Source organism: Thunnus maccoyii, chromosome 10 (assembly GCF_910596095.1).
Source record: "Thunnus maccoyii chromosome 10, fThuMac1.1, whole genome shotgun sequence".
Taxonomy (NCBI): Eukaryota; Metazoa; Chordata; class Actinopteri; order Scombriformes; family Scombridae; genus Thunnus; species Thunnus maccoyii.
In genome coordinates, this window is record NC_056542.1 from 23,839,136 (window position 1) to 23,866,459 (window position 27,324).

Here is a 27,324-nt window from a genome sequence, read left to right on the forward strand (position 1 = left end):
TGTGATGATTATTATCATATTAAGATCATGAATACCATTTGTCATCTTCCTCATGTTGATAATTCCAATCCTTAATCATCAATTACAATTTTGCTACTTTCATACATAAAACAAAACAACCAGTCTAATCAGTTTGACAACCAGGTGATCTGCACCATTATCATCTAATCTTAATATACTTGATTTTACCATCATGACATTTATATTATTAATCAATAACAGACTTACAAAGGCTTCTAATTCCTGAAACTGGGCACAAGTGCACATGGGTAAGTACATAATTTTTGACACTCTGGTGACACAAAAAGAGGCACAAAAAATATTCTGGCGCAGTGCAGCACAACTTGAAAAAAAAGATACTGAAGCAGGATGAATAAACAGTTAGTAGGAATACAGTATCTGCAGGTGGAGTCACTGTGTTATTCAATAATCATCAGTCACATAAGCATCAATCATCCTTTTAATATCAGTGAGTCAGAAGGAGAAGTATGTGAACTGAGTATCCTGTGTGTCTAGCTTTAAGTCTGGTATCTGGTGTGTATAAACACACAGAAAATCATGTTCCTGTTTTCTTAAATCTCAGTGTTATGTCACATTTATCTGAAATCTAAAATCAGATAAAATAATTAAGATACACACACTGTTGAACCTGCGCAGTTAAAACATACATATTTTTCCTGTTGCTGATATCCACAAGTATTTAATCAACCGAATTGGAAGGACCTTATACATTCTTCGTTTGTGGGTGGCATCATTAGTAATGAATGATGAATGAAGTAATGACTTATTAATTTAGCCCAGTAATCTTCCTTTAATGCATTAATACAAATTATATGTTAATGTACATTTCCATCTGTATAAGAAAAACGTTTATCAGAGTGAAGGAAGCAATTATTTGTGGAGAGGTCTGTGTGTACACCCCTGCCAACTACAGCCACGAAAACTGCTGCTTGTGCTTGCCTTTGTGAAAAAGTGTGGTCTGAGCAAGCAGAAACGGGAGTGCAATTTAATGACAAAATGCAGACCAAATGGCACTCTGCCTCCTGACATGTATAAACACAACTTTAATTTAGCCACTCCCTGGTGCACGCTGGTTTGTTTGGAGCCTGGAACTCACAATAAGTGTTAGCGCAGATAAAATGATTTGTGTCCAGATTTAAGTTGCACTAAGACTGGACTACTGGACATAATGACACACATAATACAAAGACCACAGAATATGTAGTCGTTAGTCATGTAGTCATATATGTGGGAGAAATAATTGTGAGATAATACTAAACTCAATTACAAGTACTTCTTTCCTAAAGCAGACAATATAGATGTAAAGGTGCAGCTATGATAAATTGGGCCAATATATATGATAATAATTCACCTGAAAGGTACAAATACTAACAGGAAGATTCTAACTGTAGTGAGCTTAGCATTTAAAGTAAACTGCAATGACCATATGCAGTACTATAATGTTATGTGTGTGATGTGAAAGAAATTAGACATTTAGTGAAAAAACAACAGTTTTGATAGATTTTGGGGCAGACTCAAAGGATGCATTTTTTCTCGGTTTGTTGAGAATTAATTCATTTGGTTGTCACAGTTGGTCCGTGTAGCTTATCTGGAAATAATACAGGCCTCTGCAGACTACGGTCATTGAAAAACAATGAAAACTGTATTTGGAATACAAACCACCATATTGCCTGTGAGAACATGCCAATTTTGTTTTCAACTATAGTATGCTGTCAGCCTTAGGAGAGCTGGTTAAAGCGCTTGGCTCTGAAGAAGTTGTAGTGACGGGTGGTACACAGGATTTCTATGAGTCTCAGCGGACTGCAACAATCACCCAAAGGAAACATTTTAAAACAGATGGTTGGCTGGATGGGTCTGTGCCAATCCCTGATGCCTTTTTCTTCCCACTGTACTGAGCATTCAGAGCATTAATTTGAAGCTAAAAACTGGAGTGTGTAAAGAATAAATGGGCCCTTCAAGCCAAACACAGGCTGGAAATAAGACACAAAGATACAACCAACTAGAGGACAGAATAGAGAATATTTAGAAGACATCTCTGTAATTTTTCTAAAATAAATAAGAACTCTACAATAGATGGTAGATAGGAACATCAAAAAAATGGGAAACAACACATTAAAAACACAGAAATAAATAATGAGTAATTCCATAGAGAAGCAACATGGCTTGATCAAACACAAATGTTTGCCAATATGCAGGCAGAAGAACCATATGGCAGGCAACAAATATGAATGGCAAAAGGAAAAGTAGAAAGGTTTTTAACTAGAGCCTGGTTTACACAAAGCATCAGGGAATGAACTTTACCAGGGCAGCAGTGGCAAAGTGTGAGACGGACAAAGAGGAAAGAGCTGACTGTGAGACATGGCAGTGAAGTGATTCTCAGCAGTAGGTAGTGGTAGGGGAAGCAAGAAGACGGTGTTGTGGAAACGGAGCACTGACTGCGAGAGACATGACTGTGAAGTCATTCTCAACAGTGGTATGATGCTCGCGGACTGACACGACTGACAGCGAGGACAGATTCAGTGACAGCAATGTTTTTTTATGCTTCTATTGTTTTGCAACACATTTGTGGGAACTGACAGTTTATGTGGGAACTGATTTTACTCAGAAACGTGTTATTCTTTAGCCGTGTTGTGTTCAGGGTCTCAAAGTTGGTTATGTTAGCAGAGTTCTTATCACTGTAGGAGGACAGTCTTGTTAGTTTTTGAACTTTTCTGAACACAACCTTTCTTTAAAGTGTTTTTCCAGACTTTCAGACTGGCCCTTTTCACCTCTCCCAGTGGGGGTGACAGAATTGAGGCTAGCCAGAACAAACATTGGTGCTTTCAATCTCCTGAGAGACCGTGCTGACAACTAAAAGTAACAACAGGACATGAAAATACCTAGTGACCCTTGGCTCATGTGAGCTGAAGAACACAAGAGAACTCCACATTAACATGGGCAGAGACTCAGTCTGGGTTTCGCTTATCTCCAGACTTCTGTCATAAATCTAACAGTGCATTCCTGAAGTTGACTTAACATTGGTATATTCCCTGTTTTAGCAAAGTATGAATTAATGTGAATTAAGCTTTCCAATCGTTCAGTAAGTCAAATAATGTTGCTCAGCATATGTTTTCCTGAAGAATGGTCTAACTGTATGATAAACAATGGATGAATTACTAAAATCCAGAGGTAAGCATTCTGCGCTGCCTGGTAACACTGCCAACTATTGACTATCAACTGAAACTCATTTCCTTTGTTTTATATTTTAACATTAAGCCTTGCAGTTTTTATAGTATTTCCTTTTTGAAGTTTTGTCCTCCAGCCAACTTGACTACTACTACCCGACGAGTCCAATTAAAGAAGTAGTGTAGCCAGATTAATTTATTTGACTTCAATTACTTCCGTGTCTGACTGCCTCAGAGAACTGCCAGCAATACCTCGGCCATGACCTTGGTCCCTGAAGCAAGCTGCCAGACCGACTGGTAGGTCCCGCTGTGGGGGCCCCTACCAAACACTGCATCCAGAGTCGCCTGGGAGCGTAGCTGGCAGCAAAGGCTCCTTCACGGTGTAGCCCTGCAGGCAGACTGGCCTACACCTCGCTGGTGACTCAACACTGCAACAATTCCCGATTCAGTTAAAGTGGTCTCATCTCTGCCGTGATGCTTCAACAAGTAGGCAAATCTGCAGTTATTCTGTGATTAAGAATTGATGTCAAATCAAAATTATTATGTCTTAGAGAAGTTGATGGCCCCTAGCATCCCTCTGTTCTTTAATAACTTTAAATCACGTACTTCCATCACTATCGTTAACTCAGTGACACGTTTATCTCACCATTTTAATCTCTTTTAATCATTTGCTTGAATATTTCCTTCATCATGTATTCTTTAGACACTAAGCTATAAACAAATGTCTACATTTATAAGTGAGAAGTTGTTTGTTTGTGTTCAGAAGACAGAGGTCAATGTATCGAAAAGAGGGTTATGAGACTGATTAATTTAGCAATATTCGTTTCCTCGTAAGGGAGGTGGTGGCCCTATCAACAAGTGTAAGATTAAATTCTAAAAGTAGTGTTACTCCTACATCATGGTATTCCTTTCCTTCATTTGTACCATCTCCAACCCCCGATTTTATGTTAACATTCCCCACAGCTGCACTTTTTCAATACCCTCGATGAAGTTCACAGAATATAAATGACAATGGGTGTCTCACAGCCACATTTTTTAGAAAATTACTTCTATGTGTAGGTGAGTGATAAGTAACAAACTAGCAGGAAGACAAATGCGAGGAGTAGACAGAGAACTGAAAGTCTGTCTATCCTTAGAGAAAAAAACAAAAAAAAAAACAGGAAATTTTTCATGACATTAAAAGACAAAGGGAAGGCGCCTGATGAAAATAACAGTGAGGAAAATTGGTCACAAAGGACTGTATTATTACCTGTCTGCAGCAAAGCTAAGGCATAACCACACAACACCTGCAGATCATCACCCCTATTTACATTTACACAATTTTTCAATGGGAGGGCTTAGTATATCAGTCGCTCCACTGGGGCCGGCTACACTCCTTAGTGCGCTACGTTCACTCCCATTTTAGTGCACGGTAAATGTTTAGCATGCTCCTTAACAAATATGCCCCCAAGTGAATACCCTACTGAGAGAAGAGCAAATTTGGTGCCTAAATGAGAAGGGACGGGGGTCCAGTAACTTTTAGTTACAGGAGGATTTTAAAAAAGAGATACCATTGGAGAATACTATAAAACAATACCAGAGAAACACAAAGACTGAAAACTAGAGATACAGTTGAAGCAGAAACTTCGCCCTCTCACTCACTCCCTCCCTCAAACTATTTATTTCTGTGTCCAACTGTGCCACCCAGACCAGCTGTCCCTCTTATTTCTTTAACCACTGTGCAGCAGCTGGAGGCTGGTGGCAGATGGACACAAAGAAACAAACTGACAACAGACAAAGTGACAAGCAGGCAGACAGGCCGTCTCTCCTCATACCTGTGTACTCCAAGTGGAAGCCAGCGGCGGATACACTGATGTCAGACTGGAAGGTCAGGTACAGGTTATTGGACGTGCTGTTCAACAGTTGTGGAATTGTTGTACCTGTAATATACAATATAAAGTAGACAGATAAGACCATGTTTAGTCCATACAGTATTCAATGTTAAGCCCACCAAAAACATGCGGATATGTATCACACATGGACACATAACAGCTCAGTTATATGCAGTAATAATATAAACATGATTCTGCTATAGTTTTGTTCATTCATCCTCTCAAATCCACTTCTATGTTTTAACCCTAGTCAAATTTTGATAAGAGTCGGGAGTCATTGCGGCTTTCAGCAGCAGCCACTTCACCTCCATAACCTTGCTTAATGAGATTTGCTGGGTATAACAAAAGTTACAAATTAAATGATGGTGCAAAACTAAAATACAAAGTGCCTCACATAATGCAATGAATCACAGACAATCGCTCACATCAATAAATCAAATAAAATAAAACACATTTAAAAGGCAATAGATGCCTTTTTTAGAAGGGACATTGCTGTGAAATCCACAGTGACTGAATTATCCTTAAATGACGTCTCTACTATAAAAAAAAATTTAAAAAATCAACTACAATGATCTTTCAGCTGGACAGATCACATGCTCGCTCTGTCATAGTTGTAAATCATGTTCAACACACTTACTATGTACATTTAGTCAGAAGAGTCTGAACCAAATAAATCATACTTGAACAGCAGCACGGTCGACTATTCTAACTCTGAATTTGCAGTGCAGAATATTCTGTGTGTATCAACATTGAGGTCTAAGATAATTTTCAGTATTCCAGACATATGTCTTCAATAATTTTAATTGAGATGTTTACATTTAATCATAATCACTTAAATATAGTGAAAGATAAAAATGATTGCTAGCTATTTAAAATGCCTTAGCCTCAAACCTTTCAAACCCAGCACTGCCCTTCACGATGAGAGCTGTAAGGTGGAGCTATTATAATATGTAAAGAGTTTGTTTTCAGAGTGACATATCCACCACTTGAGAAATTTGACACCTAGTCTCATAAAACTGATAGAGAGAACTGATAGCCAACATAGAGACAGAAGTCATAATGCTACACCAGTCCCTTTTACATAAGGATTCAGCATCTAAATTGATGTGACGGCCTGTTTTCTAGTGGGTTACCATGTGGCAAGAGCACCATTTTCATTAGCATGAGCCCTAAGGCAGCACTACATTTGTCAAATTCCAGACAGAAAGAAGGACTAAATAATGAAGATCTCTACTGCAGAGAAAGGAACATTGTGTGAAAGAGGAGGGATATTTTTACTTGACTTCCTTAACTGGTTTTTAGACAGCATTCTCAAAGGACATGCCAAATGTCATCAGCTCCATCACCACATCTATCTGCTGCTGGGGCCCTGTGATGTCTGACTGAAATTCAAGAGGGAGCTGCCAACTAAAATTCAGTTGTATCAGTTTTACCTGAGTAGCTACCGAGCCTTGGAGCATTGCCATCAACCCCGTCAAAAAAATCAAGAGAATCCCAGTTGTGTTCTGTGGCGAAGGTCACAACTTGAATCTGAAAGAGAAAGACGCCTTAATAAAAATGAGACGTGAGAGGAAAAAAAAAAAAACACCACAAATACAGAAAATGCAATTTATATTCATGAGCGAAAGAATGGCCAGCTGTTTCATCATTAGACTATGTATAAAAAAAATTAATCCACCCGACAAATATTTTAATCTCTCATCAAACATGACACTCCTAAGATCCGCATCTGTGTCCTCTCACTTGGATGCCAGCTCCCTCAGGAACAGAGATTTTCCAGGCACAGTTCAGATAGTTGGCGTATGGCTCTGGGTATCCGGGAGAGAGGATAGTGCCTCTGCGGTCAGTCAACACTCCGCCACAGGGAACTAGACCAAGAACAACAGATTGAGAAAGAGAGAGAACGAAAAAGAGACGGAGAGAGGCTGAGTGACGTGAAGTCTACACACACCTGCGGAGTCAGGAGTGGACAAGGGTCACAGTGGGAAGAAGCCTCACTCCACCTACTATAAAACCACCACTAACATACATGGATACATGGATCTTGAATGAGCATCTGTAAAAACAATTCATATTATGTACTTATGTGTACTCAAACGAAAGCTTTCATGACCATGCCTGAATTGACAATAAATGACAGGTTCTACTTTCATCACATAAATAAAGCTTTATTTTATGACAGTTTGTGTCCGTGATTTCATTGTGATTTAATACTCAGTGGAGCTTCACATGGCAGCACACACGTATCTCCTGCTCCATGCAAACGTAAACAGTTTAACCCTGAAGTGTAATTTTATCTCTCATGGGACACACAAATCACATCTTTCAATTGTGAATGCTATTCCTCTCTAAACGCACCTTATTTCTACGAGTGCCACAAGCAACATATTTATCATGCCTCTCGGCTCTCAGATGAATTTTGAATTGGAGTCACTGGTCAGTGTGCTGACACTGTCAGACACTGTGATATATTTTAGTATGGGTAAAAAAACAAAATGAAAAAAGTGCAAAAATGGCAGCTACAATATTTTTTATTGCGTTTCAGATGGATGCCAATTGGCCTTGTGTCCAGCCAGCTACGTTCCACAGTGTTTGGCTCCACTTTTTGTCCATTAAGGATTGTGGTAACCCAGCCTTGCAGACCCAGAATCCTTTGGATTATTACACACAACAAAACACTGAACAAAATGCAATCCCTTTCTATTGAAATGTAGTTCCGCTGGCTAATACAGAAGCAAGAAATGACCTATTGGGCTGTTAATGAGATTTTGCTGGGAGCCAGCTAAATCTTTTATACTGTCACAAGAACAGGAGTGTAATGTAAAAGTGTTTTTTCGTTGCTGCTTTACTCTGTTGAGATCCATTGTTACTTTGTTACCAGCTGGAATGTGTTTGTCAGACATGTAAAACCATTGCATGTGTTCCAATATTTATGACAGATAGTGTATACTACAAAATGAAACAGTGTAAAAGTCTATGTCTAAGCCCAGTGACTCAAAGACACTAACTTCTGTAGACCTTTTCTCACTTCACTCATGATGCAAAAATAAGTGTTTCTTAGATTTTTTAAAGATGTGACTAATGCAACAAAATAATTAGTTTACCAGTCCTCTGATATTCAAGGTTACCTAGCATTTGTATATAACAGCTTTTCTATAGTAGCAAGCAATCTGTCATTCAGAGGGGGTAGGAGGGAGGAGTCCTTCAGATGTGTAGTACAGTGTGTTCTCACAATGAAGAACCAGATGCTATTTGTCAAGAACAAAGGTTTATCCCTGTACAGGTCAAAGATAATCACTGTTTCGATATCCATCAGCCACTGGAGGGTTCAATTTGAAAGACAAGAAAAACCAGAGGAGACACGGGAAACAAGAGAAAAAGAAAATATGTTACTTATCAGATAGGTAAGGAAAGAGGAAAAAAACTTGCTGTCAGCTTGCCACTTTTTCCAACCTCATCAATATTTTACAGGTGATATGCACCCTCCTACACATGCTCGGAGAGTGACTACTCTGTTCCTTTCATTCCAAGTCACACACTAGAGAAATGACTTCTATACTGTACCTCACAGCAATCAAAGACTGGAGCAATCACGCTTTCATATAATCGCAGATATTGTAATATCAGCTTCAGCTAATGCATGTCACATGTCAAGTGTTCGGTATTGAAATCGATTACCTCTGGCATCACAACTGAATGGGAACAGCTTATGTAATTGTTTTGAATCCTGCTCTGCAAATGAAAAATGAAGGTCAGTGCCTATGAAATCTCGAGCACTTTTGTCAGAATGTCATATCCTGTGGAAACTAGAGGCTCCTTGAAGGTTTGAAGGGCCTATACAGTGAAAAATGTGACAGCAGCTCCAGCTTGACTGAGTGACCAGGCCATCATTAGCAGTAACCTTCATTTCCTGTTGGCTCTCAAAAAAAAGCTCTTTTAGACAAAATTACTGTGAGTCCAAAACAGCAAATAATTATTTTTGCACCATCAGACCAATATTACTTCTAACCTTCAATTATGAAACAAAGGCCTGAGAAATAATTGAACATATTTAAGGGATAACAAAACACGGGCCTGTTATGTGCATTGCAACAATAAACATAGCACACAATATGCAGTGGTCACACAGAGAAATTTCTGGTTTAGTTTTACAGAACTTCAATTCTTCTAACATGAGACCACACTCTTGACAACAAGCAACAGACACATTTCTGGGAGAAGCCCAGTATTTCAGTGTAATTTAACAGCTCCTTTGAGTCCCGTGAGCTGTCAGTTAATGAAATTCGTTGAGCAAGATTAGAAATCATGACACTCATAAAAGCATGAGTGCTCCCCACCCATCTCAATGTGTGGCAGGCTCATATGTCAGAGTTACCGTAGGTAGACAAGCGTGGGGACCGCTCACATTATGAGACACAGTCTGCGGCATCTGATATGCCGGGAGTTCACAGCAACTTTTAATTAGAAGTGTTTTAATCAAGATACCAAAAACACAAGGTGTGCACCACATAGGTGTTTTAGATTAGATGCACTACTTATGTAACTGTAATATTTTAAGTATATATTCCAAAATGTCCTGTTTGTTGGTTTTCTTTTACAAATTTTACATGTTATACTTAGATATATTATTCTCATTTATACTCATTTTCACAAATGCAATGTGACAACATGTAAAGTATATACTGTAATCATATATTCTAATGTCTCTGTTATCTTTCTATAAAATATAATAATTGGAGTTAAAACATCAAGTAAATGAAAATTTAAAGCTTCTGTGGAATAAAAAAATTACTCTGACATCAGTGCCAATTTTTCAAGGTTAGTTTGCTTTAAGAAGGATTGTGAAGAAAACTAAGGCAAACTCAGCTCTCCTGAAATTATGTAAGATAATTTAATTGAAATTGAAAGTGGGGAAAAGGTTATTGCGTTGTTGATTTTAGGGGCAAAGTTGTAAACAGACGGAAATGACCAGTTTTAGCCAGTGGGTCAAAGTCATTGTGAATGATATAGTGAGCAAAATGGATCATTATCACAGCATAATGACAAAAAACTATTTATAAAATACAAACTGCTTTTTAATGTGGCCTGGAGGTTTAGGCGGGGTGTTAGCTGGAATTTTTAAAAACACTCCAATTAAATATGTTGCATTAGAATTTGCAGTGCTTACTTTCTGGGACTAAAATTCACTGTTAGTCAAATTGGTGGTAATTTACACTTAATTTAACAAAACTTAAGTAAACTCCCAAAAGTACTATGACCTCCAGAAAAGCACTCTGGTCTGACCTTACTGCACACCCACAGACACAGACACTTTAATTGGCCTTGAGATATTATTTCAAAACAAGAATCCACTGTTTAAAAACAAGCTCAGTACTTCTGAACAGTGAATTGCATGTGTGGGCATGCTGAGTATGAATCACGGCAATCTGTGAGTTTATGTAATATTAGGCAGTCATGATTTTCAACAATCACCAATGATTTAGTATGTGTATGAGTTTAGCTGCCTAAGTTGTGAGGGGATAAAAACAACATACAATTGTGCTCATCTATTAATATTTACTATTTCCTTACTTTTACTTTCACCAGTTAAATCCTCTTATTAATTTCCACAACCAGATGTTTAAAGTGATGTCAAGTGATTTCTTTTAAAGGTGAACTATAAAGTATTTTGTTTAAGTCAAATTCCATCTGGAAACAAACAAGAAAAAACAACATCTGTTTATTCAAGTCAACTATTCTCCATAAAATTCAACTGGGGCAATCCAAACATTATTCATCCTTGGAGGCGAGGCTAATTAAATCACGATAAAAAGACGCGCTAGCACAACTCAACAGCAAAGCCTTAATTCAGCAGCTTTGTATTTGTGAAATCGAAAGCAAAACAAGTGTTGCATGACGAGCCCAGTCAATCACAGCCGGACAAAGAGCTGGAAAAGCATGTTCTAAGACACAGGTACCTCACAGGAGAGTGGTGTCCGATGCCGTCATATCCCATAAAGAAGGCTTGAGTAATTGAGCATAGTGTTTTTGTTGAAGCTTCCATGAAACTATATCCATTATTCTGGATGAGTACACTGCCGCTGGGGGAGATGCTGCAGCCAGATTCAATCTCCAGATAAAAATCACTGTGTTTAAAATGGAACTGCTATTCCCTTACCACTTGGCAGTGAACTCGGATGAACCCTGACTTGAAATCTCCCGCACTCAACGGCTGGTATTATTTGTTGGCTGGCACAAGGCCTGACTTCAATGGATTTCTCCCAACTTCATCTGTAGGTCTTTATCTTCCCAAGGTAGATACGCCGTAGGTGGGTGTCTTCGTGAGACTGAGTGTAAGCCCTTCTGCATGTGTCTATGTTTGGGTAATAGTGTGTTCAGACACGGCATGTAAATCATGAAAGTGGAGCGTGTATGTCTTTGAATATTTATGTGTGCATAATTCTTTGTACGGTTTACCTGTCGTTTCGACTTTTCAATCTTTTATGTGTGACAATGACATCACAAATTTCACATGCCTTATTTAGCATAAGTGTTGTCTTCACTTACCAGAACATCTTAATAAGTAGTTATTGTGTTATTATGTTGGTGTATGTGTTGTGCTTTAAGTGCTAGGATACATACAAGTGAACAAGACTAAGGAAATATTTGCAGCACAAGCATTCATTCATTAATTTGCTTTGTTTTTCCCTTACTGTGCCTTCAAAACTGCACCCAGGTAGGCAATTAAAAATATTTATGAAGCCCTTATATATAATATACAATTACATACTTGAGCTCAAGTATTTTAACTACTGTAAAGTCATTAAATCATGCCCAAACTATATTCTCCTTTTATTATGGTTACAGAAATAGTTAGGATTGTTCACAAGACATTCATGGATATGTTACAATTAACTGAGTACTAGTAAGTGATTTGGATACTTCGCTTGGTAATGTTTATGAAGTCTTAGGTTATCACATTAGCCTCAGGCTTGATTGCAGGTTATTGTAATGTACTCAACTGTTCTAGGGTGTTATTAAATTGTGCATGTGTACTCGATAAACTCGTAAATTCATAAGGCTTTAAGTTGTGTGTTATGTTTTGTCCACCTTTATTTACATGGAGACGGCAAGGTATTAGAAACACTCGTAAATGAAATGCAGTCACATCACTAAATGTAGGCTCAGAAATTAGAGGTGAATCACCACTTTTCTGACACAGTGTCAAGAAAAACTGACATTAATAGAGAGATCGATTGCAGGGCTATAAAACTGAACTGGATTAGCTTATAAACTGATTATATAGATCATATAAAATGGGTGTATATAATGCAGTAGAGGTGTGGGATACATAGAAAAAGTTACCCAAAGATCTACAAAAAAAGTGTGACATGTTCACTTTACACTGCTGTTTATTTCATGGCAAGGCATAGGAACCTTAGGCAAAGGAATTCCTTATTCAGGGAGAAAATTTATGTGACACTTTGTCAGTCTATTTGTCTTTGCCCCTTTTTTTCCTGTCTGAACTATCAAAACCAGAGATAGGCAGATGCTTTGTAGTGGGTGACAGACATTAGGGATAAGTAATGCCTAGGAAAAACAGACACCAGCCGTTTTTGTGCACCTGCTCCATCTTTGTGAATCTGTGTGAGTGTGTGTGTGTGAGTGCGTGCAGGGGGTGAGTCGAGGGTTGGAGGATGAGGACGCTTACCAACACATGTGGGCACAGTGCCGTTCCACTGGGCCAGGGCACTGGGCACGGCCTCACACCTGATGGCGTTGGAGCCGTGCAGTGTGTAGCCTGGATTGCATTCAAACAGTACCACCATACCAGTGCCAAAGTCGTTTCCTATCCGCTTCCCAAACCGGGGCTCAGGGACCGAGCTACACTGAGAGGCGCTTGTCCGGGGTACAGCTAGAGGGAGAGGGAAGAGGAAGAGAAAGACAAAGAGTTGCGGTTGGGTGTGGCAGCCAGAAAGACAACAGGACAAGGAGAGATGGAAAGACAAAGGAGGCAGAGAGAAATGGTTTAGCCCTTGTGAATCTCCTCTCACATCATTAGTCACTCTTGTCTGCTGTGCCAGGATAGGCTATTTGACTCCACATCATCCTGCCCTGCTGCCGGATTCTGCAGCCAATGGCACTCTGTTGAACAGCCCTTTATGTGATGTGTGCAAGGATGAAGTATTTAAAAAAAAAAAAAAAAAAAAAAAAAGCAGGCAAATGCACTCATTGCACCTTCAAAGTAAAATAAGAGAGTCCACATCAAAATTCTGGGAACGTATCAGAAAAAGCGGGCTTACCTTGGTAAACAAAATGAAATCCTTTGGCTGTGTCTGTTCCATTTGTGGTAAACTTGAGTGTTATCTTGTTTCCCGAACTCAAAGGGAGTGTCTCGCCTGAAATGTGAAAGCAAATGAGACAATGTCAAAACTCTTTTAGATGATGCTGTTTAATAAACGTCCGCAGACACACAAATAACTCATGTGAATTATAAACATAGGCTCTTATTATGTATATTGATTTGGACTAAAAAGGATAAATGTTGATTCATTTCTAATGTTGGTAACTTTCAATGTGATTTAAATGTACAGTCTAATCTAATATAAAGTATATCCTCGGTGTTATAGCTGGAAAAAGAATTTGTATGTTTTTACATTGTGTAACAGTCTAATCAAGTAGAGTGGTGACAACAATTTACAACAACTGGCTTGCTTTAATTATTTCAATTGGGACTCAGGAGATTATTCAGGTGTAATCAAAATATATTGTGTATGAACACTCTGTTTCATGGAGAAATGTAAGAATGGAAAAAAAAAATCTTTATCCTTGCCAGTATAGAGCTGATTTCAGACTTTTAATTTGTCTGTGAAAAATAGTTATTGGATTTGAATCAAACAAAAATGGATTTGCTGTCTTGACTGTAATGCAAAATGCTGTGCTTGAAAGGACTACTCATACCTGTGAGCTAGTAGCATACATAAAATAAGACACTAGACTTCAAGATTTTTAGTTATGTTTTTACCTGAGTGTGATCCATAGATGGAGGATAGAAGGGCTGAATCTATGGAAGATCCATCATAGATCTCAACCACATCACTGGTCAGCGTCTGGAATACCACAAACTGACCAAACAGCACTGCAAAGAAAGGAGGTACGGGAGAAAAAAAGCAGGTGAACGTACTGTATAGCACATCAAAGGTGATTCTGTAGCAAATCAAAAATGATATGTCAATCAGATAAGCTGGTGAGAAATAAAACTGTTTCATCTTTTCAATTTTGAAAGAGTCTGAAAGCTAACACCATGAACCAGTCACAAACCCTTTTCCCTGAGGGGTCATGTGTCTAATCTAATTTGCATGTTTCTCTCCCTATAAGGGCACCATGGACACATTTATATCCAAACGATTAGTCGTAACACACTTTAAATATATTTTGCAGATTTCTGTTTTACTAAATGTCTCTTGTCTGAAGTATATTTGCCTTTAAAGATCTAATAAGACTGATTCACTTAAAAGCACTGCTGCCATGTAGCGGTGCCACACTTATTCACTCAGGGACGTTGGACAGATAGTGTGTGAGAATGCTGCATAGAGAAGCCTGCAATCTCCCCTATCTGTGCTGAACCAGTTTTTCCATGCTGAGGGAAGACTTTTTTCTATCACAATTCCTTTTTTTTTTTAGACTTACTGTGATGCACTGTAACTCTTCCAATAAACACACACGGTCAGCCACTCCTGCTTTCACTCAATCGTAACATCACTATCTAAAAATCTTAATTATTTTGACACTTAAGTTGTACTTTAAATCTTTTTTTCTTTCTAAAACATTATTAAGAATGAATAATAATGTGAAATGAAAGGATGTTAGTACGGGTTGGTTCATATTCAAACAGTGTTTAGGCTGGTTAATCTAAATTATTATTTAGATTTTATAAAGGTATTGCTCATCTATACCAACCAGCTCTACCATGTTTCTTTATTGAGCTGGAAATGAGCCATAGACTTAACGTGGACAAACACACACACACACACACTCCATTGACACCATTGTTAAGAAACAATACAAATGTGAAGTCAATCGTTGACAAATGCAATATAAATTCTGACTTTTAGTGAAACATGCTTAGTGGCATGTAGCTTTTTATAGGTCACAATTTCCTCAAGCAAAGTAATATCTGCCCACCTACTGCAAACCTTTATGTGACTTTTTCTCAACAACCAATAATTATATAATCCCTTTGAATTTTCCCTTCCCACTCCATGCCGTGTGGCATTTCACATGTGCAAAACAGCTTTCACACAATACAGAGTGTTATACTTTAGTATGAGATGCACTGTTTTTGCTTCCTCAGTTGTGACACTCCAGAGTTAAGACCCATGTTAAAAACAATTTAACGAGTTGTCCAGAAAAACTCTTATTCTGACGACACTTAGTAAATAATAAAGAATGAATAAAGACCACTGTGCAGGTTACTATTATAAGCCCCCCAGCTGATACAGTGTCATGTCCTGTGAACTGTCGAGAGAGGGCATCTGGACAATGTAGACGAGTCTGACCTTGAATTCAATTAAACAGCCTTTACCTAATGACATGTCATGCGAGAACATTGTTGTTTATCACAAAAGTAATAATTAAATCTTATCCTCAGTGAAAAGCAGTGAGGGAAACTACTGAGAACGTATGATAATGAACAGAGAATTTATATAATTTCCTGCATGAATATTTCCAATTAAGCATTCCTGATTATATCAATGTTTACACACCCTTGGAAATAATCTGATCTTTCTCCAACCAAATTAATAGACATGGCCTACTGGATCACTACTTCTTTGAAACGCTGTGTGTTTGTGCACTTGTGCATGACTGTGTAGGCAAATCCACTGCACAGGCATCTCGTGAAAGCTACACATTCTTTATGTACTTGCAGATATTTAAAAATATGTATTTAAAAAAATGTATTTTACCCTCCCATGAAAATGGATACAATCTCATTCAGTTTCAATGATTCAGTGTGTAGGGGGATGATTTTAAAAAAAAATGGTAATTTAAAAGAATAATAGTCAACAATTAACACTGTCATAGCTCTGGGAAAGAGAGATTATTAGTATGAAATATGACCCTGTTTTTGAAAAGTCTTTAATCTGTGAGAAATAGCAACGACTTTAATTCCTAAAGTATATGTGGCTTCATAAAGCATTTATCTTTATCACTTCTGTAAATAGAAAGAAAAAATTCAATGTTTGTCTTCAAAAACAATAATAAACCTGTTTGAGAAAAGAGATATTGCACTTCTTGCATCTTAGCTGCAGCTAAATTAAATAAAAAAACGACAAAAAACTAACATTGTAACAACACAACTGAGTTGAACCTGTAATCAAAATAAAGTGACAAGTTTAAAACTAGTGAAAGTAGCTGCTCCAACTGGTACACAGACAGACAGGTTAACTATAATTGGGCCATGTTGTGAAGAGCAGACTTCAAATGGCATACTGATAAATGAAAGTAAGTAAAGCCTGTTTACGCCCAGTAATAGCTTTCGCTAATGTGTTAGCTACAGCCACATGCCTTCTGGCAAAATACACATGAAACCCAGCTGAGAAGGTATAAAAAAACACTGGTAACAGAGGCAACAGCTAAAGGTAAAAAATGGCAGCATATGCTTGTCCTTCTGGCTATGAATTATGGAACAGCTTCCTGTCATTTTCACTTTGTAGCAGTACGGATCTCCTCCGGTATGTAGCCTCATAGTGTAGCACTGTAAAACCATTATACCTGCCACATAACTACGTAAGACAGACACAGACAGAAAAAGAATGAGAAGCCGAGTAAGAAACTGCCCCCTAACAGCCACTGGAAGCAATCCTTCACCTTATGTCCCAAGAGACGATGGTTTGGACTGACCGCCAACAAGCTGATCAAAAAACAGTGCTGAACGCATGGAGCAAGCAGGAAGGAGGGAATGCGGAGGTAGGCGTAACAATTTTTATTTCTATGGGTGCATTATTACTTCTACTATGTGACATGACAGACTGAACACAGAGCAGCCAAAGAAAAAATGAAAAGGAAACTCAAAACAAGCAAAAAAAAAAAAAAAAAAAAATTACAAATCCACAAGCACACATGTACACAGAAAAAGGTGCTGTCACACAGAGCAGCACACGCAGCCCTGTTTCTTTATCTGTTGAGAAGTGAGAATGCCTATGGCTGAACCAGTCTGAATAAGAGATGATTTTACCCTTAGGGACAGCTCACTGCTGTGGTATTAGCATACCAACACCGTGCTTATTGAATAGGCTGCACTCCCCTGCTTTGCCAACACTCTCACACACACACACACACACACACACAGACTCAAACACCAGCGCACGTATACACACTCTCACAAGTACAGTGTCGCTCATTTCTGCCTCTAATCTAAATCCAGCCATGCATGACTCCAATCTGCTCCTTTGCTGTAATCACGTCCACATATTAAGTCAATAAATCATTGTAAACTTGTTACCTAATTTATGCAGGACTATGATGAATCTTTTGTCCTCTGGGTCTAGTCATGGTAGTATAACACAATGCACTTGGACAATGGACAACATTTTCATGCCCGAATCTTCACCTTGAATTATCCCAAAGCAGTTAAGTCTCTCCAATCTCATTTCCATACCTCTTTGGGTATTAGATCCTGATATTAGTGCATTCTTGTATCTCATACCACTATGCCTGCTGGGCTTAGATAATGCAAAAATGTACAATTACAGGTTAATCTTACTCTCATGTGATGATAATCTAATTTTCCTCATTTTGAAGGCAGTCATTTTAAAAAATCTGACAAAAGGTCGCGATGGTGTCTACCATCCTTGGAGGTTTCTGCCAGACATTAATGGATTCAGGGGGCTGTTTAAATTAATCATGTGATTAAAGCAATCAAGAAAAGATGGATGGTCATACATTAGAGTCATTTACAGTAAAGGGAGGAATTATAAGAAGACCACAGTCATATACAGTGAACGCTTTATATTCACTTGATAAGATAAACCTAGCTAGTATTACGTAAAAGACTTTTGCTTCAAAGCAGCCTAAATTCTTTGAGGCATAGATTCAACAACGTGATGGTTCCCACTTCTTGGTTCATTCTGACTCAATACACACAGTTCCTGCAGACATTTGCTAGCACATTCACACTGTGAAAATCCCTTGCCATCACATCTCAAAGGTGCTCTATTGAGCTAGGATCTGGAGAAAGTGCAGGGAAGTGAAGTAAATTAAAATCACTGTCATGTTTGTGGAACCATTTTGGGATGATGAGTGCTTTGTGACAAGGCTTGTTATCTTGCTGGAAGTATCCATTTGAAAAAGTGTAGACTGTGGCAATGAATGGATGCACCTGGTCAGTAACAATGTTGTTGTGGTGTCTGAATGGTGTTCTCAAATAGTATTAAGGTGAGTTATGTGCGCCGAGAAAACATCCTCACACTGTTACACCATGACAACCAGCCTGCACCGTGCCTACCTGGCAACAGGAATCCACCATTCATACTGGCTATTCCAACAGCTTTGCCTGACATTTTCAACCTTGTTTCTCAATTTTTGAATGCTATAAGCTACAAAAAGAAAAGGTTAAAATTTAGTGTTACTGAAAAAAAAATAACTGAAACGTTTCCTGTGTAGACAAGCCTATCCACTTCTCTGTTCAACGAGAGTTTTGTGATTTTATTTGCCAAAACCAAATACATCTAACATATTACAATTCGCTGTGTGTGCAAAACTGCAAAGAAGTTTTTATATGTCTATGTTATTTTATTAATAACACTGTCTTATTGTTGTTATTGCAGTTTACCAGCATGTATACTCAGCCAACCTACCCTGTATAAATAAATGTTAAATAAATTGTGGGCCAGATTTACTAAAAATAATTAAAATAATGTTGCGCTAACCTGTGCGTATTCACCATCTCATTTACTAAAACAGCAGTTCATTATGCAGTCAGCTCCTGGACTGCGTCTGGGACTGCCCTCTAGACACATTCTGCGAGTGACGGTGAGCTCATAGACACACTTCAGAACTCAGATTTCTTTAACATCACTAAGCTCAGAAAAGAAATGTTAACATAGTGATCTTGATTCCAAAATATTTGCCTTAGCCAACTTCACCTGAGAGAAAATGCTGGGCTACTACTCAACATGTTACCTATAACTTATATTATATAATAATTTTTTAGCATGTACTTCATTAATAATACATTTAGAGGTAATAAACACGTTCATGGGACACAAAAGGATATTAACTGACAGGGATGCACCGATCTGACTTTTTAAGTCCCAATAGAGATACCTGGGCTTTGCGTATCGGCTGATACCAAGTACCAATCCAAAACCAGTGTTTAATTAATAAGCTATTAATTAATAAGCTGTATGCCTCACTGTGTGAAAGAGACTGGGATCCTCCTTTTATGAGTAAGGCAACATCAGGCTTCACTTAAACATTGCTTTTCTAAGTTTGTAAAACAAAATGTAACACATAAATACATAGATATAAATTTACTGAATTGTTATCTATTAAAATACTGGTATCCGACACCAGATTGGCCCGTTGTCACCAATACCCAATCCACAAAAAAAAAAGTTAAGCTGGAGCCTGTAGAGGGTCAAGTCTCCTATTTGTTTGTGTTATAGTTACAGTATCAGATATTATGTTAATTAAGACTAATTGCTTAATTTTTATTTGAAATAATCTTTTTTTTTCCTTTTGGTTATATACAAGCTTATATTTGATGCATGTTCTTTTTCCCTAACACAGCCTTCCTTGTGGCTCGTAAAATAACTGACATTAGTAAATTCAGTGGAATACATAATCAACTGCTATTAACTTCACCTATTATTTGCGTGGTTCTCCCTTAAATGCACATGCGTTCCTGAGCAAAACGTTTTACCATGTGTTACTGTGTGATATACAGGCACACACTGATTATATTACTTCCCAACCACTGTTTTGTTTATATATACATATATATATATATATATATATATAAAACCCAATTAGTTCATTTTCATGTATCAGCACCCACGTTCATCAAATAAAAAAATTCTTATTTGTGAAGTATTAAGCGCGTTATCAATACTTAGTCGGACGACGGACGCTACAATTATAAACTGAAAGTGTCTGCTCTGTGACTCAGCAGAGTCGCAGCACAGAGTAGCAGAGTGAGACATCTGTCCTCCCTCCTGCTCTCTGTTGTAAACACACATAGCTGTTAGCGAGCAGCTGCTCTTATGTCTCGCTGGGTCTTGGTGTTTCTTTTCAGAAGAAACAAGCAAGACATGGGAACTTGGCTTGGGTCTTAAGGAGTTGTAGTATTCATACACTGACAAATAGCCTGAACTGTACACACACTGCACTGTTTACAGCTATACTACTAACTTCATACTTTCTGCTCCAGTCGCTGCAGCCTCACCGTCACAAACACAGTTTCTCTCTCGACCCCACACTCGCTACGTACAGCTCAGTACGCTACAGTTTAGAAAACATATTAAAATACTTTTTTTTTTTTAAATTCCCCAATGCTCAGCCTGGCAGAGGGTCAACTCAGGCCCGGTGGGCCATTGGACTTTTATACAATATAACACTGGTGGAAACCTTGATATATAAATATAGCATGTGTTTGAGGCCTGAGAAACTGGCGCAAAGATATAAGTAAATCTAGCCCACAGAGATTCCCAGTTCTATGGAGACAGAACTTTCAGTCCAGAACTGTTTCAGCAACAAAGTTTGGACTGATGATGAACGACCATTTGGTCCAAATGGCTTGTTTTTCCTCAAGGTTACTACATTGTATACCCATATATAGTGGCACACTGATGGGAATGTAGGAAATTAATGACTTTGTAAATTCAATATTGTGGCCACATTTTTGTCAACATTTTTATCCAATCTCATTACTGAGATCAGATAAGACAAGTGTTTTGAGGTTGACTCTATTTGATCAAAATCAGACCTGAGAACATATTGTACACACCAGACAATATGACAATGAACTTCACTGACATGGGTAACCTAACTGTTTAAAAGCTAAGAAAAAAAGCTGTTCTGTTAAAGGTTGGGACAGTCTCAGAGAAAACAAAAAACATAAGACCTCCTGTATACAGAGAAAACAAGAGCAGAAGAGGCAGGAGAATAGATAACGTATCTGATTGGCTTAACGTTATTGCCCCTTCGCTATAAACTTTGGCTGCACTTTTCAGTTTTCATCTGGCTTCTTTATCTTTTCTGCTTTTGGGATGGAGTCCTTCCCCTGTCAAAGACAAGGGCATGTGCTGCAGATAGGATCGTTACAATACAGCAGGGAAGACAAATGTCATAATCTTAGAAAGGCTCTTTCAGTCTCCGTCTCTCACCCCGCTGCTATTTGATCTTTCTCCTACAGAACGAATGAACATCACCCACTAGATCACTTGTCTGTTGAGTGTTTTCAGTGGTCTGTGTATGTAGTTGATGGATTATCCTACAACTCATGTATGCCAGCAAGGCAGGAAATTTCACAACGCAAGAGATCCTCTCCAGTGTATTATCTTGCTCATACGGTACATGAACTGGTTGCAAGAGAGAAATGCTGTTCATTTATATCTTGTTAAACATGTGTTACTGAGGAGCTGTCAAACACTAAGACTCTCGCTGTACAAAAATATTCATGCTAATTTGAGAGACATACATGTATAATGCTCACCAGTAACTATGCATCTACAGTACGTTACTGAGACTGTGTTTTTGCTAGGGATCCTTGATGAACTGCAGAAATCTGTAATGCTTGTTGTATTTTTTTTTCTTTGTTACTATTTAATGTGAACAAACCAACCTGCTCCTAAATTGCCTTTGGGTTTTGTTTATCAGTAGTGCTACTTTTGTCACAGGTAGGGGCTAAAAGATTATCACTGTTGCCTCAAAACAAGGATTCATATGGTTTCCTCATGCTATCCGCATACAAATACCTCAGGATGACTCAAGACTTTGTGGTCAAATTAATTTACGTAGCAAATTGTACACAAACAAGTGGAGGATTGAAGTGCCAAGCCATTAAATCTTACTAAAAATAAATCACCATTACAGTGTTACTTGCAAAAAAGAGCACATAGAAAAATGGATGGAGAGAGAAAAGCCATTCTTAAGTTAAAGGTTTAAAAACAGATCTTTGCAATATATCTGCATCATGATATCTACAGTATTAGTAACTCTAGTTACGAGAACTCCTGCTTATGTACTAAATATGCATACTTTTAACTTAAATCCACAAAATTATGCCATATGGCATACATACATACATATTGACTGTGGACAGTGTGCTGTTGTGACTGGCAAAGCAACATGTTCCTCTTTTGCTGAATGAATCCCACTTAAAGGCAGCAGGAACCCTGGATGGCATGTGCTTGTTTCAAATGCTTAAATTGTTAAAAATATTCAACTTGACAGACCAACTTCTTGGGTTGGTTTCCAGCTGAGGTTACTGCTACCAATGCAAGAAAACACTGCAAAAAACAATAACATGAATGCTTGTCTGATTATCATGTATTGAGTTAAGGAAATGTCATGTAAAAATTCTGCATTTCAGCTGTATCAGACGATGGATATCTGACACTGTCAGCCGAAATGCAGGATTTTGGATGAAATATTCAAGGCTAAGTGGCTACAGTCAGCCAACTCATGTGAAATAGATTATTATGTAAATGTAGAATATGTATAGCATTAATGTTTGGCGTCTAGGCTCTGACCTTGACGCTCCCCACAAGGAAACATCAAACTCAGCACAGCGGGGAGTGGGGAGTGATGATACTAACTTCCCCCCCTAGGGGACTCACAGCCTACGGGTGGATGCTGGGGTTGGAGGTGGAGCTTTTGAAGTGCTATATGAACAGCTGCAGCAGTGGCATAGCTTGTGGCAGCAGGCATGCAACAAAAGTGTGAGCAGAGCACTGATGGCTTTAGTACACTGCCATGATTAAAAGGGTGCGTTGGACCCTGTTGCCTTTCCCCTATGTTAATAATGTTTATGATGATGATGTTCTGCTTTCTGATGTCACTGAGATTTTTTTTTTTATTGCTTGATGCTGTTTGTATGCCTGATGCACTATCAGTGCCTATTAGCTATATATATATGTATTGACTGAGTCTGCAATGGGATTCGAGCCCTGACTTACTGAATCAGACAAAAACAAAAATATTTTTTTTAAACTGCAAATTCATGTGCACTGGAAACAGGTGGATTCAAACTTATTGTCTGTGATATATGACCACTGATGGTCTAATAGCTGATATTACACTGATATCCTTTTTTTCTCCGTTTGTTTTGTTTGTGAACTGCTTATGTGTTAATAACCACTTTCCTCTACACTACAATCTGTTTGCAATTGAGTCATATTTAACAAGAACATTTTTGGTCTGTTAAGCTATATGGCCATGACTGCAGAAATTAAATAGGTAGGAAACAGAAGTTCCTACTGGTACACGCCCACTCTGGTAAGCTATCATTGGACCATGCTGTGAAAAGCAATAGCTCAGGACACCACTAATGTAACTGGAATGGAATGCAACCCCATTTTTTTTACCCACCGCCACTGCATTAGCTACATGTGCTTTAACGCAAAATATGCACAAAGCCCAGATAAGATACTAAAGACACTCACAGCACAGGCAACAGTGAAAGGTAAGGAAAATGGCAGCATATGTTTGTCCTTCTGGCTATGAATTATGGAGTAGGTACCTGTCGTCTTTGCTTTGTGGCGGCACAGGCCTTCTGAGATTCTGGGCTCTGACAGCATACACAAGCCTCATTTACAGAAACCAGAGGGATTGTATGACAGCACAGACATATATATTTTTAATGACCCATTATCACAGTGAAATTGCATCAGCCCTTTTGGCAGGGACTATGTGGCTGCACCTTGGCACAAGCTGCATACAGTGCATTAAGCTTCTATCTTGGGTAAAAACTCCCTCTGTGGATTGAAGGCTGTAAGTATTGGTCACTTCAAGAGAGAAGAAAGGGGGAAAAAGAGGACAAGGATGTATAACTGGCTTCTTTTAGTTGCTGCACTCTTTCTCCACTTTTAGTTATTTATTTATTTATTTTTTTGCTAGGGTCTTTATCATCACTTTTACTTGTTGACTCTTGGAACAGCATACAGAACTCTTTAGGGGGCGTATCTGACAACTAGCACAAGCCACTGCACTGACACAATGGGTACCCAGAATCTCATCAACTTGAAAACCACAGGTTGTCAAATCCAGTCAATGCAGTAAACTGTGTGCTCGACACACTCAAATCTGACAGAGGCAGACTCTCTAATTACATATCCACAGACGTGCACCTGTGGAGCCTTATAGCAAAAATGCATCACAAGTCAATGTAGGGCCGGAAAACAGCGTACAGTTCATATTGGGTTAATCACATTCTGTCTAGTGTATACACTGTAAGCTGAAGCAGACAGACAAGGTAATGGTTTTTGTGTGGGATGTAGCAAGTCATGTACTGAGGTGGCCCCAGGCATAATCTTACTCTCCAGCGAACATCACTGATGAGTCAACAATCAGCCCCCAGGGTCAACGTTTTTATAATCGTTCTCAGCAGCCCTCAGTTCTCTCTCCCTCTGTCTCATTCCCTGTCTCACTCATTATAATTCTCCCTCTCATTATCACCCTCTCCATCGAACTTGTTCTCTCTGAGACTTCCACACTGAGCCAAGATCTATGTGCCTCTTTCTCAGAGTTAGACTCACTCCCTTTACCTCTTGCAGTCTCCACAGTCTCTCTCACTCGTTCTCTGTCCATCTTGTTACAGCCCAGATTTATTACTGCAATCTGTCAGTGCTCCTGTCTCGCCTCCTGACACATTCTGTGGCAACCATTATGCATATGTTGTTGTTAGTATTATATAGACTCATACACTGGAGCCATAAAAAGCCTAGGGCAGAGGTGAGTGAATGTTGTGTCTATGAAATCGAATTCACCAATGATTCATTATAAGCATCCTTCCAGTGAGACACTACCATAGGATGAAATACAACTTTTGCAAAGTTAACCACAATTATGTTGGTTATTCCATTTACTTCAAAAATTTGGACCAGAGTTAGAGTTAGAGTTAGGTTAATATAGTGATACTACTGCTACAAGTTACAAGGAAAGCATTAGCAGATAGCCTCGATTTTCAACTTAAGACTCTGACAATCATCTCGTTTTTGAAAAGATTTTTATATCCAGAGTTGATTTCAAAGGTTATCTACAAAGTAAATTATCTTTGGAGTGAATATAGATGTGGGTTTCTACATCTCATTGGGAATAGTTGCATCATCCAACTCAAACCAAAAAAGAGCACGATTTGCTTTGCAAAAAAGAAAAAAGAAAAAATCACATTCACAAAGGAGACAGCACAGAGCAAACAAATCCTTGAGGCTAAATGCAAACCATAAAAACTTACAATGAAAAAAATCAATTTAAAGTTTTTTATAGAAGAATAGTTTTGAATATTTGTCAAAGATAAGTGTACGTCCACTTGTTTCTTTTAATTTCATTTTTCCTGTGCGCCTGCACATGTGGGATTTTATCTTGTCAAAATATGTTGCCCGTCAGTTTCCTTACCATACTCTGCTGGAAGTATGGAACCAAAAAAAGTTATACACTGGCCACTGAACTTGGTGTAAACAAGAGTGAATTCCTGTGGGGCAGTGTATGTCAGTATGTTTACAAGCAGTGCCCAAGGCGAAGGTTGAGTGCCATGAATAATTCATCTCTTTAAGGAAGAAGCAGAGATTGTTTGAAATATGACTACAACCATTATTTCTGACAGAATAATTAAACATTAAAGGGCAAGACAGATGAACGTTGTACCTTAATGATATCTGAATGGTGCAAAGTAAAATAAGCTATGCACAGAGCTGAATAACTGCTGAGGTACCAAGAAATGATGGCTCACAAATGAATGTAAAGCTTTTTTTTATGACTTTTTACAACGACAACTTTGCTCACATTGTGTTTTAAGCACTGGTGTCTGCTGCCAGCTCTTTTTTTCTGATCATTTTTATGATCAATAACTGGGATACAGTACATAAATGCATATGTTAACATGTATGCACTTCTAAATCTGTAAGGATAAGAGAACAAACCAGATAAACAAATTGTAAATATACCGTCTGTCATGTAGGACTTGCAAAAAGACACGAAATGATTTGTATGACTGAGGCGATGCTTCAGGCATTATGTGCATTCATTATGTAAGTATCAGCTGCAAAAGGTAGCATGGCAAAATGAGGTCCAAAGGAAAACACATACAGAGAGGTATGTACCTATCCACAGTATTTGTTTAGTTATCCAGACAGAAACCATGACAGCTTGGGTAATAATACAGTAAATCTATACAAACTGTATTATTATCCCACTAAACAAAAAATCTGCCAACATCCAACACATGTATAAACATTCCCCATACTTTTTAAGCTACCTTTCAACCTGTTAAAGAATCTTAAAACACGCTGTGTAAACCTGTGCTTTTAGGCAAACCAGCAGCAGAAGACAAAACAAAGAAAAGGAAATGTGGTGGATTATGACGTCAGCATTGGTCCTGTACTGTATGTATGTATGCAAAAATCTTATAAAAAAAAAAAAGAAAATCAAAGTCCTGCATAAGGTGATGGTTTGCACTGCAGGGTTTGGCCGTAACAGCGGTTAAGTTGCAAGTTGCTCCGTGCAACTAGATTTGGACCACTATCAATTATTTGGTTTGGTCTGGCTGCCCACCACCTGGTTGGCAACCAGCTTCTTACTGTTACTTAAAAACAAACTACAGCAAAAAAAGATTGCTAAATTCCTCACCATTGGTGTAGAATCATCTATCCAAGAAAAAGCTTTTTCTTTACTCTTGTAGAGTGTACAGTCACTGCTTGAGCCATGTGCACAAGCAACAAGAGAACCAAATGTAAAAACAACCAAAACTAAGTGACTTACTAACTGACACTCCTGATCACAAATGGCAAAGCTGAAAATTGAAGGAAGAGTCCTCTTTTTTCACAACCTGTAATAATTCTCTAAGATATAACTGTCAAGACCTGGGAACATGACATTGTAGACAGTGACATGAAATCTAGGTTATCCTAGAAAACCTTCTCAAAAGTGTTCATTATTTCCTCAAATATGCCCAACACTTTCCAGTCTTGCTTTGTTTTCTCCATTTCCAGATCAAATATAGCTGTCATCTGACAAAGACTGATAAAGTACAGATCTGGTCAGGCTTAGTGTATAGAACATAATGATTT

The 27,324-nt window shown here is 38.3% G+C and overlaps 1 protein-coding gene across 7 annotated transcripts in view; it reads right to left on the bottom strand.

Annotated features, from left to right (window-relative positions):
* LOC121904871 (CUB and sushi domain-containing protein 3-like) overlaps positions 1-27,324 on the bottom strand; it is a 235,399-nt gene that overhangs the window by 95,822 nt on the left and 112,253 nt on the right. For all 7 annotated transcript variants that reach the window (XM_042422653.1, XM_042422650.1, XM_042422651.1 and 4 more), the window contains 6 exons: positions 14,061-14,174; positions 13,339-13,434; positions 12,747-12,950; positions 6,800-6,924; positions 6,490-6,586; positions 5,000-5,104 (listed from right to left, as the gene is read on the bottom strand). In XM_042422653.1, the coding sequence (XP_042278587.1) occupies positions 5,000-5,104; positions 6,490-6,586; positions 6,800-6,924; positions 12,747-12,950; positions 13,339-13,434; positions 14,061-14,174 (741 nt within the window). The remainder of the gene's footprint in view (positions 1-4,999; positions 5,105-6,489; positions 6,587-6,799; positions 6,925-12,746; positions 12,951-13,338; positions 13,435-14,060; positions 14,175-27,324) is intronic.